The following is a 15,862-nucleotide window of genomic DNA, read 5'->3' on the forward strand; positions in this document are numbered from 1 at the left end:
AGTGGTGCAAAACGGGGTGATGTTGCTGACATTCTGCCCAGCTCCCATTCACTTCTCCAGCCTAGAGGACTGAATACCCATTCACAGTTGGGGTGGTCTTTTGCATAAGACTTGAATTCACACCTCTGGATCTATGGTAGGACATACCTAGAGTAGGGTCCAGTAACTTGAGTTCCTCTCCAGGAAATCTTGGAAATCCCCTCTGCCTCAGTTTCTCCTTTCATAAAATCCTGGACTCACAGAACATAGAAAAGTAGGGCTGGAAGGGACCTCTGGAGGTTATCTAGTCCAACCTCTTACCAGAGGCAGGATCATCCCTAGCTAAACCATCCCACACAAATCCTTATCTCACCTATTACCAAAACTACGCAGACAACCCTGTCCCACAGCCATAAGGCATAACACCCTAACCTGACACAGGTACATCAGGAGGACCCTGGCTGGCAATGTCCTGCTGTTGCAAGGGTTGTTAAACTATGCTTGAGGGATCCGAGAGGGCCACGTCCCCCACTACTGAGCAAAACGCCCACAGCCTGCACCAATCTGACCATGGAGTAAAATTCTTTCCTGACCCCAGATATGGCAATTGGTCTGACCCTGAGCAAAGGGGCAAGACCCACTAGCCAGAAACCTCTGGGTTTATGTCCCAGCAGGAGCATCAACACACCCCAGCCTGGCCTACAATCAACACCCAATGTTTCTGAGGAAGACAAAAAAACCTGTCTGACACATGTAGCCACAGGGGGAGGAAAAATTCCTTCCTGGCCCCAACAAAACCTACAGGTATGGGGATAATACCATGTAGTGATCGTGCCCTTGATCTAATCCTTAGCATTGAGAGAAGAAATGGGCTTGGCATTCATTTTCTATAACCTCAGTTTTGTGACTGGGTGATTCTAGGTGCAAGCTGTTCCCATGTTAGCACTGGCATAATATATCCCAGTTTTGTGCATTGCTGGCCCCAGCAGCCTTGCCTGGGGCCCTGGGGGCCTCGGGGAGCTGCAGCTGTGGCAATCCTGCCGCCCGGAGCTTGGCCGGCAGCCAGAGTGTGGCTCTAGTCACCCAGGCTCTGGTTTTGGGCAGTGCGTGCCACCTGCTTTTTTTTTTTTTTTTTTGCACAGGGGTTTTTGACCCTGGGATAACCCAGCGTCAAAAAAAGACCCCACCCTGCTACCTTGCAGCATGGGGAACACCTGAATGTGTGGGGTGTGGCACCGCAGACAGGTCTGTGGTGCCACATACTGCATAGCTGTGCTCATCTGGACACGGCCACAAAGAGCTTTCCCTAAACTGGTGATTCTCAACCAATCTCACCTTGAGATCCTTTCAAGGGTGCTGGGGGGTGCTACACATTATTAACACTATTAGGTGTGCAAATGATTCACAAGATAAACCCAGAAATTTCATGTAAGAATCCATAGTTTTAAAAACATTTGGGACTGCTGTGACCTTTCTGAGACCTTTGAGCAGAAAAATCGCTCTGTTATTTTCTTATAGCCAAAAAAGCTAGTGGAAACTAAGAACTAACATTTTCCAACAGGTGCCTCAAGTCCAATGAGAGGTGCCCTGAATTCAGTAAGGGATGCGTCAAGTCTCAAAAGGTTGAGAACCAGTACTCTAGAGAGCTGCCTGTAGCAGCCATCATTACTGCAGCTCACAACAAGATGCAGATGCCTTTCACTGAGCAAAATACTGCCTGAGATGGCACTGACTAAAGCAGTGGTTTGCAACCCTTTTAGGTTGGAGACACCCCTGGAGAGACTCCAGATATCCCTTGGAAAATGCCAGCTCTTAGTTTTCACTTTTTTTTTTTTTTACGATAGAAGAGTAATGCAGAAGGTTTTCTGTTGCAAAGAATACAATTGTGGATTTCTGTTTGAAATCTCTGGGCTTACCGTGTGAATCGTATTTGCATACCTAACAGTGCTAACATTGCACAGCATCTTGCGGCAACCTTGAAAGGATCTCAAGGCACCCCAGGGTGCTGTGGCTGAGAATCACTGAACTAGAGGTGCAGACACACACAACCCATACACTGGGTAATTTACACCAATGGCTAGTCACTCCTGATTTCCCTAGCATGACTTTACCCAGGAACCGGGTGCTTTACTCCAGCCTCTGGCTATACCTTTGTGTGCCTGCCATAGTCACACCATAATGCAAGCATGGGGCAAATCCAGGGGAGTGCAGTGGTGCAGTTGCACCCTCCCCCTTTGATTCCTGCTCCATCCAAAGTTTAAAACCAACTGCTTGGCAGTGGCAGCAGCATTTATATTCAGGCAGTGCTAAGGGAGTCGATTGACTTCATGGCTCATTATAATCCACCTAACTCCTTCTAACCTCCTCTTTCCACAGGAAGGTTAATGACCTTCTGTCTTTTTCAGTGATTTTGGTGATGTTCCACTAACCCAGCTCTTGTTTCTTCAATAATCCTGCTCATAGCTGCTCCTCTTAAAGCAGCTTCTATTTTGCAGCCCTCCAGGCTGCATTAGCTCTAGCTAAAAACATCACTTCAGGTGTGGAAACATTAACTCATGTGCAGAAATCACTTTCGGGGAAGCACTGGCCAAGATGCTCAAAAAGGCTTGACGGTGTCGGAGGGAGCTGAGAGGGACGTACATTTGATTGTAATGACAACAGGACTAAAGAAAGGACATGGTTTGCTTCTTGTTTGCCCAGAGTGTTGTGTGCTTGTGCAGAATAGAGGACATGGCAAAGGAATGCACATCTAATAACATTACATTTGCTTTTGCTTTCACCTTAAATGGACGGACACAGTCCTGGGCCCTAGCAGATGATAAAGCTTCTAGTTTCTTTTTACATAAAAAAGGTATGTTGTTACATGGGATGATGCACCCAGCTTTGGGGTGGTTTGGGAGAGGGGCTGCCTAGTGGGCCTGGATCCTGGGGTCTTGTGGGGGAGGCTGATGTACAAAGATGCGCCCCCTCGGGATCTGCGTGGTGCACAGTGCTGCCAGGTCTTAAATATGAAAGGACTGTATTGGAAGCTCAAAATAATAGCTTTTCGGCAAATACAATGGCACACTGAAAAATTATGCAAAGCCAGGTGGAAACAAGCGTGCAAGTAAGTCTTCTTCTGATGCACTTTATATTGCTCCGTGAGTGAGCAAAATCTGGGTCGTCAGAGCCGAGGCAGAGGCAATCAGGACTCGTAGTAGAGATGATCTCTTTTATTAGACCGACAAGGTTTTTTGCAAAAAAAACCCCAACTCTTTCTTCATTGCAAGCTATCGGGGAGAAGACTCAGGGGGAAGGAAGTGCAGACAGCAAACCCCGGAGCGGGGCCAGGCTCCCCGGGAGCGATGCGGGTTTGGCCCCTGCTCCATCGACTCGCTGCCTCCACAAGGCGCACAGCTGCACCGCTTTTCCGCCGACGGCCGCCCCCGTGCAGCCGCGGGGCGCGCCACGGCCACTGACCGCAGCGCCGGGGGGCGGGGCAAGGGGCCGGGGGGGCGGGGTGGAGGCGGAGGGGGCGGGGCCTGGGAAACTCCCGGCAGAAGCGTCACGGCGTCAGCCGAGGGAAGGGAGAGAGAAACCGACCGGCCGCCGCCGCCCCCGGCCCGGCCCCCGCAGGTGAGCGGCCCCGCGCCACGCCGCCGTCACTCGGCCTCAGGGGGTCTCGGCGCGGAGCCTGCCCGACCGGCCCCGGCGGTAGTGAGGGCAGCTCGGTGACACGGCCCGGCCGGGCCGCGCTGCCTGCGGCCTCCACCCTTGCGGATCGACTCACCCACTTATCTACCTGCCAGAGGCGCCAGGGAGGGGTGCGCGTGCCCCCGGACGGGGCCACCACCCTCGGCGGCTTCTGCAGGCGCCCCCCCAGATTCAGGAGGCACCAGTCACTCGTAAGTGACCACCTACCTACCTGTCTACTCACCAACCTGCCTGCCTGCCTCCCCGCCAGCCTACTTACCTACCTGCGTGCCTGCCTACCCACCTGCCTACTTATCTACCTATTTATCCACCCATCTACCTACCCACCCACCCACCTGTCTACCTACCTATTTATCTACCCACCTATCTACCTACCTGCCTATCTACCTGCTCACTTATTTTAATGAAACCGAAAAGGAGTTCTCCGGGGCCCCCTTAGGGTGGTGGTTTTCAAGCTGCAGTCCCCAGACCTCTGGGGGCTGCAGACAGGCCTTTCTCACCTACCTCGCAGACAGTGATCAATCCAAGAGCAAGGGGATCCCTGTACTTATAGTCCCAAGGGGCCTGCATCTCTAAGTGAAATATTTTTAGGGGTCAGCACATTTAAAAGGCTGAAAACCGCTGCTGTAGGGGAATCCAGCCCTTCCCCTGACAAAGCCTTTGTGCTGTTATGTGGCGGGCCCTCTGCCCCTGCCCGAGGAGGAGGCAGCAGGGATATTCCTGCTGGAGCCTGTTCATCTGAGCCTCCCCTCTCCCCAGCACTGAGAACGCCCTTTGCAGCATGCTTCAGTCCTGGAAGGCATCAGTGCAAGAAATGTGAGGCCTGACTTACCTCCAGGATGTTCCTCCGCTCCCATAACGCCACAGAAATGCAGTAGAGGCAGGCTCTGTGACATGAGCTGACCATGACTCTGCAAAGTTGCTGGGAGCATATAACTGTCTCGACTGCTATGGGCACGGCTGTCTGAACAGTTCCCTCTGAACTTGTCGCTGTTTACTTATCTGATTGTTATTCTACATTAAATGGATTTAGGGGCCATAGTTTTGCAGAGCTGAAGGACAAGGGGGTTAAAATCCAGAGTAGAGAAAGCAATTAAAGATAACCCAACAAAGGGAAGGATTAGGGGAAGGATGAAAGCAAAGAGAAAAATACTTCTCTTGCAGTGAGCAAATCTAAAACTTGCTTTGGGAGCTGGGGATGGCATGGGGCATCATTGCAAGCTTGGTTCATTTTGTAGAGACTATGAAGCCAGCTCTGAAATCTCTCTTGGCTTCCAATTAACAGCTGTTCTTAAAGAAGGCAGGGTAATGCTGTGAATTAGGCCCAGGCCTTGGGCTTGGTAGGCTTGGCTTCCATCCTTGGCCCTGCCACCTGTTTCTTGAGTGACTGGACAAGTTGCCACCCTTCTGTGCATTTCAGATGTGGCTACTGCTCTCTCTCATCAAGCACTTTGACTTGTATGAATAAAAAGCAGAGTGAAATATAAGAATAAAGTAGCAGTATTTTCCATTCCTGGAAGCAGGCTTGCAGCCCTGGGTAGCTTTTTTGCTGGCTTTAATAATTAACCCATTGCTCATTATTGCAGTTCTGACAGACTGCCCTTGGCACTCGGCTGTGGCCACAGCTACTGGAGCACTTGGGAGTTCTGCTCACAGAAGAAAAAGAAATGTGCTATAGTAAAACCCAGCCAGATGTTGAGAGTGAAGGACGGTGCCTGCTTTAGGAAGGGAACAGGAGGGAAGGGAATACAGGGCCGACTGCAACTGGTCTATGAACTCCTTTGGAACAGTTGGGGAAGGGGCCAGGGAAGGGGAAGAGGAAATTTGTGGTTGGTTTGGTTTAGATCAAGTAGGCAAGGATAATAAATGAGCATGAGGTAGAAGAGAGGGCTTCCCATCATGGAGCCCACCATAGCCAATACCTGAATTTGAAAGTTCTGGTCTAAGTGCTGGTGTGGCCTCCATGTGGCAAAAGGGTAATGAGCCAGAACTGAGTTTTGTGCTAGAAACTAAATTGGTAAAGTCTGCATGGCGATGTTGTAGAGCATTGAGGCTAACAGAGACACTTGTATATCACAGCAGGGCAGAGGTATCCAGTCAGGGGTGGGCAATTACTTGGGTGCATAGGCCACATAGAGGGTTTTGGTGAGCTGTTACAGGCCAGGTCAGCACCCTGCCCCAGCTCCCTGCACACCCGTCTGCACACTGAATCCATGGCTGTTGCAAGGCTGTGTGGGCAGCCCCAGGCTTCAGTCCCAAGATCCTGGGGTCTCCTTGGCTCTGCCCATCCATCTTGCTTCTGGATGCTGCTCCCTGCTGGCCCGCAGCCCGATCCCAGCCATCAAGCCAAGCACAGCACCCTGCCTGTGCTTATCCTAACCTGGGCAGATGGGGTGTGGGGCAGCTGGGCCGGGTGCCTGGGCAGTGGGACCAGGTCTGGCAGCTGCAGCAACTGGAAGGAGCCGCCACTGCTGTGGCTGCCGGAAAGCAAGTCTGGTTGCTGCACTGCCCAGCTCTGCTGCGTACCTGGGGGCAGTGGGACTGGCCACATGTGCCATGGCCCATACTGCCCCCAGCACCGGGCCTGGGCAAGACTGAGGGACCTGCCATTGGCCAGACAAAATCCCTTGGTCGGCTGGATCTGGCCTGGTGGCCATATTTTGCCCTCACCAGTTAAATTGATCTGTGGCTTGATGTTAGTTTGAGATGTACGTCATTGGGTTTTTTTGATGGTCAGCCTTGCAGCAGGAGGCTGACTCTCTCTGTCTGTTAACCTTATAATAGTCACTGCCGTGATGTCCAGCTGCCCTGCTGAAAATGGGAAGTGCCCCAACAGTGAAATGGGAAACGGGACCCATGATATGGCCCCCTCTACGCTCAGCATGTACACCCCAGAGGAGATGGTGCAGCAGATGAAGGAGCTGATTACAGAGAATAATGAGTTAAAAGGTAAATGAAATGGAGCAGTCTGATTCTGCCTTGCATTGAGTACCTTGAGTTCTGACTTACTCCTTTGTTAAAAAAAAAGTCTATAGGATAGAGATTCTCTTTTCCTTTGCTCTTCTGTGGTAATATTTTACACCCACTCAGTACTTATTATGCATTACTAATTACATGAGTTTCAAGAAGTGATACTTTTCAAAGTTTTAGCTCAATGCTATACATAGGAAATGCATTAGGAGAGACTCTTGGTATAGCCCAGAGAGATCAACATGTAATTCATCACATGGGTTAGAAAATGTCAACTTCATGTCAAACACCATTTTTTCAGCATCTTGCAAAGCTGCTTGGTCTTTGAAAGACCCTTCTCACTAAGGTTCATTCTCTACTTGTTAATTCATTGAAATTAGAAAACAGGAATGGAAGAGATAGGAAGAGTCATCTTCCTTCCTCACAGCAGGATCAAGGAACCCCAAGTCATTCCTGACCAATATTTGTCTAATCTGTTCTTTAAAACCACCCATGAGGGAGATTCTACAAACTTAAAAATTTTAATAACATATAAACTGGTCTTTTGTGGTTTCAAGGCCCTCATAGCTCTGAGAGGTCTAAGAGGTGTCAGAGGTTTCCTGAGTCATTAAGGTTCAAAGCTAAATAGGGTTAGGCATTGCAATCTGTGACTCCAGCTAGTAGGTCTCCCTTGAATTGAAACTGGTAGCTCAGAGGCAGTCCCCTAGGCTCCTGTGTAGCAGGGGGAGAGTTAGATACCTCAAAATGAGCTCCACAAAAAACAGCACACTGAACAAGGAGCTGACTAAGCTGGCCAATAACAAAATGCTGAGGTGAAGGATGCTTCTTAATGCAGCCAGGACCCTCCTACTACTTGGGAATTCACAGCCTGTACCCTCTGCTGAAGCTAGGTGTTTCTTTCCAAAATGGAGTAGACAGTGACTCCTTTCTATTAAAAGTACACATGGAGGAGGAAAAGTTGGTCCCCCTTCTGCAGCTGAAACACTAGTCTGACAGGACACTAATTCAAGAAGTAGTAGCCTTAGGTTCAATTCTGCACCCTGCTTGAGAGGATTCAGATCCCAAAAGAGTGCCTGTACCACCAAGCTGCAGGCTCTTTTGGGGTGGGGGCATTGTCCAGCCTCCCTTTTGAAGGTGTTCCACTGTGCCTGGAGTATGAAAGATTCACTAGGTCAGAAAGTAGGGAAGAAAAGTGAAGAGTAAGCACAACTCCCCCATATGGTTAAGCTAGTTGCTTTCCCAGATAGAGGAGGGTCCTGAATCCAGCTCGTGCACAGCCTGGGTGAATGCTCTACACATTGAGCCATCATTCAAAAAAAGACCATCTCCTTTGGTACCACCTCCTTTGTTCTGAAAGAAATCTATGTTCATCACTGCATTTTGCATGGTTCCCAGTCTAGTAGGCATGGTCATGGAGGTCATTTATACACGTGCTTCGGGAGTTGCGGGTGGTGGTGGGGGAATACTTTAATTAGAATGGCTCCAAGAGCAACTTTGATTAAAGCGCCCAGAGCATCTTGTGTATCAGTGTCCCCGTGCTGAAAAATGGCAGCGGGGGTTCTTTAACTAAAGTTTGTTGAGCAAGCTTTAGTTAAAGTGCCCCCACAGCTGTTTTTCAGCTCAGGAACATTAATACAAGAGATGCTGGAGTATGGTAACTACCACGCTCCAGTAGACTTGACTAATCAAGTAATTACAGTGCATTGAAGCAGCCTTGCTGCATGTGTATAGGTGCCTGGATTGCCTTCAGATGAGAGGAACAAATATGTTTCAGAAAACGTGAATTCCCCACAAAGCTGGGTGCCCAACCCCCACGAGCTGTGTTATCCAGTCTGCAGGGCTCCCGACAGGTCTCAAAATTTGAGCGGGGGATAGGGGGGACGTGGGGGTGGAATGTGACTGTTAATTACCACTCCCCAGCTGCCAAATTTCTGGACCCAAGGAGAGTCCTGTAGGCCAAATGACAGCACGGCCCCATGTACTAGATCAGGCAGTTCAGGGTCCATTCCAGGCTTGTGGGACTGAACCCTGCATGCTGCCCGTGTATGGGAATCGGCCTGTGGTGCCAAAAGGTTGAGCAGCGCTGCTGTGTGGGATAAACACTGAGCTGTTCAGCCCTCCCAGTACATTGGAGGTGTTTCTGAACATACATTGAAGCAAAACTTGGAGTATTTCAACATCAAGAAGGGCCTGTCTTTGAGTCTGTCAGACATTTCCATGTAACTAAAAATATTTGTCTTCATGTGTCGACATGGAATTTAAGGCTGAAGACAATATGTTGAGTCCTGGGCAACACTATCTTTAGTATAAAGGATACTTTTTTTTCTTGATTTATGATTTTATTAAGGGTAAGATCAGTTCGAGGTCTTTATCTGTAGTTATTAACTTTTTAAAGGAGAAAGCTGTTTTTCCTGACACTGTACCTGAGACTGTGGGATGGACTTAATACCTCTGGTCAGTTTATAGTTTAAGTAAAACAGGGCTGTTGTCTGTCAACAGGAAACTGACTTGATACAAGAGAATGGGGAAACTAACTGTACACGCTGTGTTTTTAAAAGCACAAAATTAACTTGTGCTTAAGGTTGGGGAACTCCCCTCTTGTAGGTTGGGGAACTCCCCTCTTGTCAGCACGGAGGCAGAAAAGGATCTTGGAGTCATAATTGACTTCAAGATGAACATGGGCCGGCAGTGTGGGGATGCAGTCAGGAAGGCCAACTGCACCTTGTCATGCATCCACAGATGCATCTCGAGCAGGTCCAGGGAGGTGATCCTCCCCCTCTGTGCGGCACTGGTCAGGCCGCAGCTGGAGTACTGCATCCAGTTCTGGGCGCCGCACTTCAAGAGGGATGTCAACAGCATGGAGAGGGTCCAGAGGAGGCCACTCGTATGATCAGGGGACAACAGGGCAGGCCCTATGAGAAGAGGCTACGGGACCTGAACCTGTTCAGCCTCCAAAAGAGAAGGCTGAGGGGGATCTAGTGGCCTGTTATAAATTAGTCAGGGGGGACCAGCAGGCACTGGGGGAATCACTGTTCCCCCGTGCACTGCCAGGAGTGACCAGGAATAACGGTCACAAGCTGGCGGAGGGCAGGTTTAGGCTAGATATCAGGAAGCACTACTTCATGGTCAGGGCGGCTAGGGCCTGGAACCAACTTCCAAGAGAAGTGGTGCAGGCTCCTACCCTGGGGGGTTTTAAGAGGAGGTTGGATGAACATCTTGCTGGGGTCGGTTGACCCCAGTATTATTTCCTGCCATGGCGGGGGTTCGGACTAAAGGATCTACTCAGGTCCCTTCTGACCCTAGAAACTATGAAACTAGGGAAAAAGTAGCAGTGATCTTAAGTAAATTTGGGATGTTTTGAGACAGAAAAGTGACTTTCAGGTTGGCAGTCTCACTCCAATTCAGAAGTCTTTGGAGGTTAGACATACAATCCCTGACTCTGTCTAATATAACAGGTATAGTATAGTAATAGTTATCACTGCTATCGTATTATATTACTGTTATACTGTAGTAATAGTTCTTGCTGTTTGCAGTGTAATATCTTAGCCCACAAACTCTAGTTTCCTTTGGACTGATCACTTTTTTAATTTTAAGAAAAAAGTAACACTGCCCTTGAATACATGGTTTCTTCATACCAAAGTCAGTGGAAGGTGTGTTTAGATCTGAGGGTATAACTGGATGCTAAATAACCTTTTGTACAGAATACTAAAATGTCAAGATTATCCACCCAAGTTAGAGGGGAAGGGGCAAGTTCAAGAACATGTCTGATTCTCCACTGTCTTCATCTTTTCACTGTCATTGACACTAGCACGAATTAGGCGTAGAACTCTCCCATTCTCCTGGGGTAGTTTTGCATCCACATTGTGCAAGTGTCAGTATTTTCCCTCCAGGTGCAAGGCAGAGAAGTGAACTCTGTGCCCTGGCGTAGCAATAACCCATAGAGATAGCACAAAGTTGTGCTTTAATATTGGTAATAATAATCTTTGTTAAAACACGAGAGGTCTCCCAACAAAATCAGCATCCTTTTGTGTTTCTTGTTTTAGTACATATGGTAAAGCAATGCCTGCTTCAGATCACTGCCCAGCTAAATAAGTTCTGCTTTTCCTTCTGGCCCAGCAGCCTCCTGTATCAGAGGCCAGATATCAGCATACACTGATGTTTGTGTTTGAACACTCTCTAGAAGCCATGAAACTGCATAACCAAGTGATGAAGGATCGGTATGAGGAGCTCTCTGTATGGCGAGAGAAACAGAAGGAGGAGCGTGAGTTTTTTGAGTCCAAGTTCAAAGAAGCTAAAAATTGCTTACAAGCCAAGTGTGTTGAAAATGAGGAGCTGAGGAAACAACTTCACAACTTAAAAGAGAGAAAGAAAGAGCCTGAAATGGTAATTTAAGCACCATCTATTTATTCAACTCTGTAGTTTTTTTTTTTTAAGGAAGGGAGCATTCATACCACTATCATGCTGTACATTTATTTAATGTTCTGCAAAGATAACTGACTCCTTTCAGCTTTGGGTGTGTTCCACAACTCTGAAAATTAAGTCACAGGAAATAATCAGAAGGTGAAGAGTTTCAGATAAGTCACTAGCTTTCTATTCTCTGCTTTGCTATTTTGCGGGGGTGGGGGCTTTCTCACTTTTAACTTTTGGATTTTATTATCTAGGTCGTTTCTATTTCCCGTGTACTCATGTTGTGCTCTTGTGTTTGGATTTTCAATATCACATGAAAATATTTAACCAAAAAACCTTCCATCTCGTTATTTTTAAAGTCATGAAAGTAATTCTGTTCTTATTCAGTCAAACTTTATCCTACAACACTCATGTTTGGAGTCAAACTAAACCTTGTTTATCCCTGTTTGTAATTTAGTGGTTGGTAGATAGAGCTTGGATGTAGTTTGTAGTGTCATGCTAGAGGTTGGTAACGAATCCTGTTCAAAATCCTGCTTCATGCTCAAATTAGGCACTTGGAGAGAGATGTTCTTCTTGACATGTTTAACCTTTATTAAATTCATGCTTTCAGTCCTGAAGCAATCTCACAGTGTTAGGAATGCAGATTCTATGTTCTTGGAGACAGATTATCCTGCATCTGCCCAGTGCAGCATCTTTCCTTGAAGACTCTGGTTCTAGCCAGTCTTGGAGGCAAGATACTGAGTATATAGATGGATCGTGGCCTCTACCATGTAAATCTCAGGGGTGAGGAAAATACGGCCCACAGGACAGATGTGGCCTGCCAGGCTGTTCTATCCAGCCCGCAGGGCCCTTAAACAATTTAGAAAATTAATATATATCTGCCCCTGGCTGCCTGTCATGTGGCCCTCAATAGCTTGTCAAAACTCAGTAAGCAGCCCTCTGCCTGAAATAAATGCCCACCCCCGATGTAAATGCTGTTCACCTGAGTCTGCTGACATGCTCCGGAAGGAGAAATTTATTGGTGAGGCTGCTCTGGGCTTGTCCCTGGTGCCTGCTCTCAGACCAGATGAAAGCCCATGGTTCTCGAGCAGGTGCTGGGGGTGAGCTCAGACCAGAAGCAAATACTGCTGTGGGTAAGCTCCTGAGTTTGCGAAGTTATATCTCCATTGCAACATTTAGGGCTGAGGAAGCAAACCTATTCATTTCACTTCTCAAACCCTTTTCTAAATAGCACTGTCCAGTCAAGGCTGGCCCCAATTATTATTTTTAAAAAATCTGCCATGGAGAGGCACGTTCCTTGACTTTGATTAGGGTTTTTTTTTGTTTTTCTGTGGAAACTTTGTTCGACAAAGGAATCCAATATTCTCAAAGCCACACTTGCAAATTTAGTCTTGCAACATTTTGCCGGTGTAGAAGAGCAGACTAATGATGAGTCTGTTTTAGTTGTCTTCACTTACAGAGTTGAGAGAGAAATATAGATTTTCAGGAATTCTTTCCATGTAATCAATCTCTGCTAGAGATATCATGGTTTTTAACCTGACAGGATGTCATTTAAGCCCAGACTATTCTCCCTTTGAAAGGTATTGTCCTGATTCTAGCCCAGATTCCTTTGAGAGAGAGAACAAATCTGTCCCTATTTCTCTCGCCCTATCCTTTTACTTTATCTTCTTTTTCAAGATAAATTGTAGGCAGATGACCTCATCTGCTTTAGTTGCCATGGGTCACTTATATAGCTTGTGGCCTCCACAGGCTATAAACTCCCAGTGCTTAGATGAGTTTTGAGAGAGAAGCTTCTTGGCTTTTGTCCTCCTGCTGACTGCTAAAAAGTTACTGCTTCCTTGCTGCAGTAGGCTCCTGCTGCCTCCTCTAAGCATAAAATCTGAGCCACAGAGAGGGGCACAGGCAGAGAAGATGGTACCGAAGGAGAGGCAGTGCCACCATAGCAGAGCCTTGGGAGCTGGGAAAGAGGCAAAGAGAAGAAATAATTGTGGCAGGGGTTATTTGTGGAGAGGTACCCAGTGTGCTGGAGCCAGAGGTGGGAAGAAGTAAAGATGGTGGGAGGGGGTTTGGTTCTACCTTCTTGTCCTTTGTACCCTTCATCATAGTGTCCAGGTGCTTAAAATAGTCCTGCCTTCACTGAGATTTGCTGCCCTGAGAGACCATGTTAAAAGACACTCATCCCACTGGCTTAGTTAACTAAACAACACAGTTGGGCCTAGCAGTGTAGAGAGCAGTGAACGTTTAAGTCATGGGCCTAATTCTCCTCCTGCTTACACCAGGGTGGAGTAAAGTTACTCCTGCTTTATGGAGACATCGACAAGAGGAATATCGAGGCTTTATTTCCAGATTGTGTTACCGCCTTGCAGGAGATAGTCTCGTGGCTGAGTAACCCAGTTTAATGCAGCGTGATCTCATTGATAGGGGCAAGCCCAGAGCAGTTCTTAATAGCTGTAAACTGGATTTTTGGTGCCTAATGGGATTTTAGTAAATGAAAGGGCATGTAGGATGCTGTTGTATTGTGTTTTGCCTCTGATTCTTGGCTAGTTAATATATTGTGTATTTGGCTTCTGCCCCTGGAAAGGAACTGGCACAGCTGAAGACACAGGTGACACGGCTCCAGGCTGAGAAGGCAGATCTGGTCGCCATCATTTCTGAACTGCAGCTCAAGTTGAATATCACAGGGGAGGACTCCTTTGTTGAGATCAGGATGACGGTAAGTAACAAGCCTTTCACAGCAATAGGAAGCTGTTTTGTCCAGACAAGGCTGCATATTTTTGCTTCAGGGGCTATCAGTTGGCCTACATTAGGAATAGTAGCCATTGGGTTTAAGATGATGGGTATTTACTGTAATAATCCTTCCTAGCAGTTACAGAGATTGCACAGGTAATTTCCATAGTGTTGAAAATGTACCCTAGAGTGATTCATTCTTATACTAGAAACAATGGTATGCACTAGAAAGGCAAGAAGCACAGGAGACTTTTTACCACTATTGCATATAGGAAGTGTTTTTCCTGGGCCAAAATCCATCAAACCTCAAAGTGGGTGAGTGGCGAAGTGACCAAATTTGTGGATGATAAAATTATTCAAAGTGATAAAGACCAAGGCAGCCTGCAAAGAACTACAGAAGATCTGGCATGATTGAGCAAATAGGCAAATAAATGGCAGATGAAAGTCAATGTAGATAATTGCAAAGTGATGCAAGTCAATTCGGTCCTGAGGCTACTACAACTGTTGGGGTACCTTATATGCTGTAACAACCTTCCTAGGTTAGTTGAGTTGCTTTATCTATTAGTGATTCTTTGGGCAAAGTGACCTGGCAGTGCCCATGTTCTCTCCAGGTATGGAGCTCATCTGTCCTTTGACAGGTCCCATTTTTAGTCGTGCTGGGTGTTCACCTCCACCCTCACCCAGGCCAGTCCAGTTGGGACACTGGTTTAGTTGCCAAGAACCCAACCATGGAACAGGCTGTACTAGTTTACATGGTACCAGACAGCAGACCGAGGCCTGGTCTGACTTTATGCGGGTTCTGTATGTGCAAATTCACTCTTATGTGATGATCCTTTTTATACCAAAAATGTGTTATATGCAAGGTAAATTCACCCTTATGCTATCAGTGTGGTGGAAGCCCACAGTCGGCTGCTTTGTGCAGTGCACTCTGGGAGTGATGCACACCAAAATATAGTCTCCTGTGTGGATCTGTGCTCCTCGCTTGTTGTCTGCGACATGTATTTCTGTAGTTACCATCCCCATTATGATAGTGCCCTGTGCTTGTGTGTACTGTCTGCTCTTGGCGAGTACCAAAATTGTCTTGTAAAAGTGGGAGAAATGGGTCTGGGATCAATAAGGTTGAGGTCTTGGAAACCCTGTTCATTACATTGTAAAGTAGATTCCCTTTATGTGAATTTGAGTTATGCACAGTTTTCCAGGAATGCATGTACAGCAAAAAAGCGAGGGAAACCTGTACGTACATTATGATGAACTCTACATTAGCTGTTACCACACAGGAAAGTTCACTAAAAACATCCGCTCGGTGCTCAGCAGCCATCAAAAAGGCAAAAAAAATGTTAGGGGTTGTTAAGGAAATTGTAAACAAAAGTGAAAGTATCATCATGCCCCTTCATAAATCTATGATTACTGTGCCTAGTTTTGGTCCCCATCCCTCAAAAAGGACACAGAAGGGCAACAAGGATGTTTAGCGGTATGGAGGGCCTTCCATATGAGGAAAGACTACGGAGCCTAAGCCTATTCCATTTAGGGGTCATAAACTAGCAGGTAATAAGTTTAAAACTAACAAAAGTAAGTTCTTTTTCACACAGCATGTAATTAATGTATGGAACCCATTGCCACCAGAAGTTGTGAAAGCTGACAGTTTAGCCAGATTCAAAAAGGAATTGGACAAATGCTTGGAGGAAAGGGGCACCAGTAGCTGTTGATCATGGGAGACAGGGGTACAGCCTCTGAATCAGAACTTCCCTAGACCTTAAAATGCCGGAAGCTGCAAGTGAGAGGAACCATGGAAAAAAACCCTGGTCGTACCCTGTTCCATCTGCGTTTCAGCATCCACTCTCTGTGTGACAAAAGATACTGGGCAAAATGGGCCTATGGTTAGACCCAATAAGTGGAAGTCCTTAGGGTCTTATTGTGTTCTTATGACCTTGGCCACTTTAATAGCAACAGGTTCGTGTCTCTAAGAAGTATGAGCAATGTGAAGTTGAGAGGGTTCTTGATTGAGCCCCATTCACTGAGTTTCTAGATTTATTGAGGAAAGCTGCAAGCTGGGTGCATGGCCCTTGTCTTCAAGTTGGAAGGTATT

At 47.1% G+C, this 15,862-nt stretch overlaps 1 protein-coding gene across 3 annotated transcripts in view; it reads left to right on the plus strand.

The window, feature by feature from the left end:
• The window catches only part of OPTN (optineurin), a 38,318-nt gene that overhangs the window by 5,427 nt on the left and 17,029 nt on the right, over positions 1-15,862 (plus strand). The window contains exons 1-4 of one of the 3 annotated variants that reach the window (XM_090041799.1): positions 3,501-3,594; positions 6,457-6,621; positions 10,823-11,025; positions 13,631-13,762. In XM_090041799.1, the coding sequence (XP_089897925.1) occupies positions 6,468-6,621; positions 10,823-11,025; positions 13,631-13,762 (489 nt within the window). In that variant the 5' untranslated portion in view covers positions 3,501-3,594; positions 6,457-6,467. Of the gene's footprint in view, positions 1-3,500; positions 3,864-6,456; positions 6,622-10,822; positions 11,026-13,630; positions 13,763-15,862 lie in introns of those variants that run through there. The other 2 variants (XM_090041797.1, XM_090041798.1) reach the window with 2 other exon arrangements.

The sequence above is a fragment of the Crocodylus siamensis genome, chromosome 4 (genome assembly GCF_052110815.1).
Source record: "Crocodylus siamensis isolate JL-2025a chromosome 4, ASM5211081v1, whole genome shotgun sequence".
NCBI lineage: Eukaryota > Metazoa > Chordata > Crocodylia > Crocodylidae > Crocodylus > Crocodylus siamensis.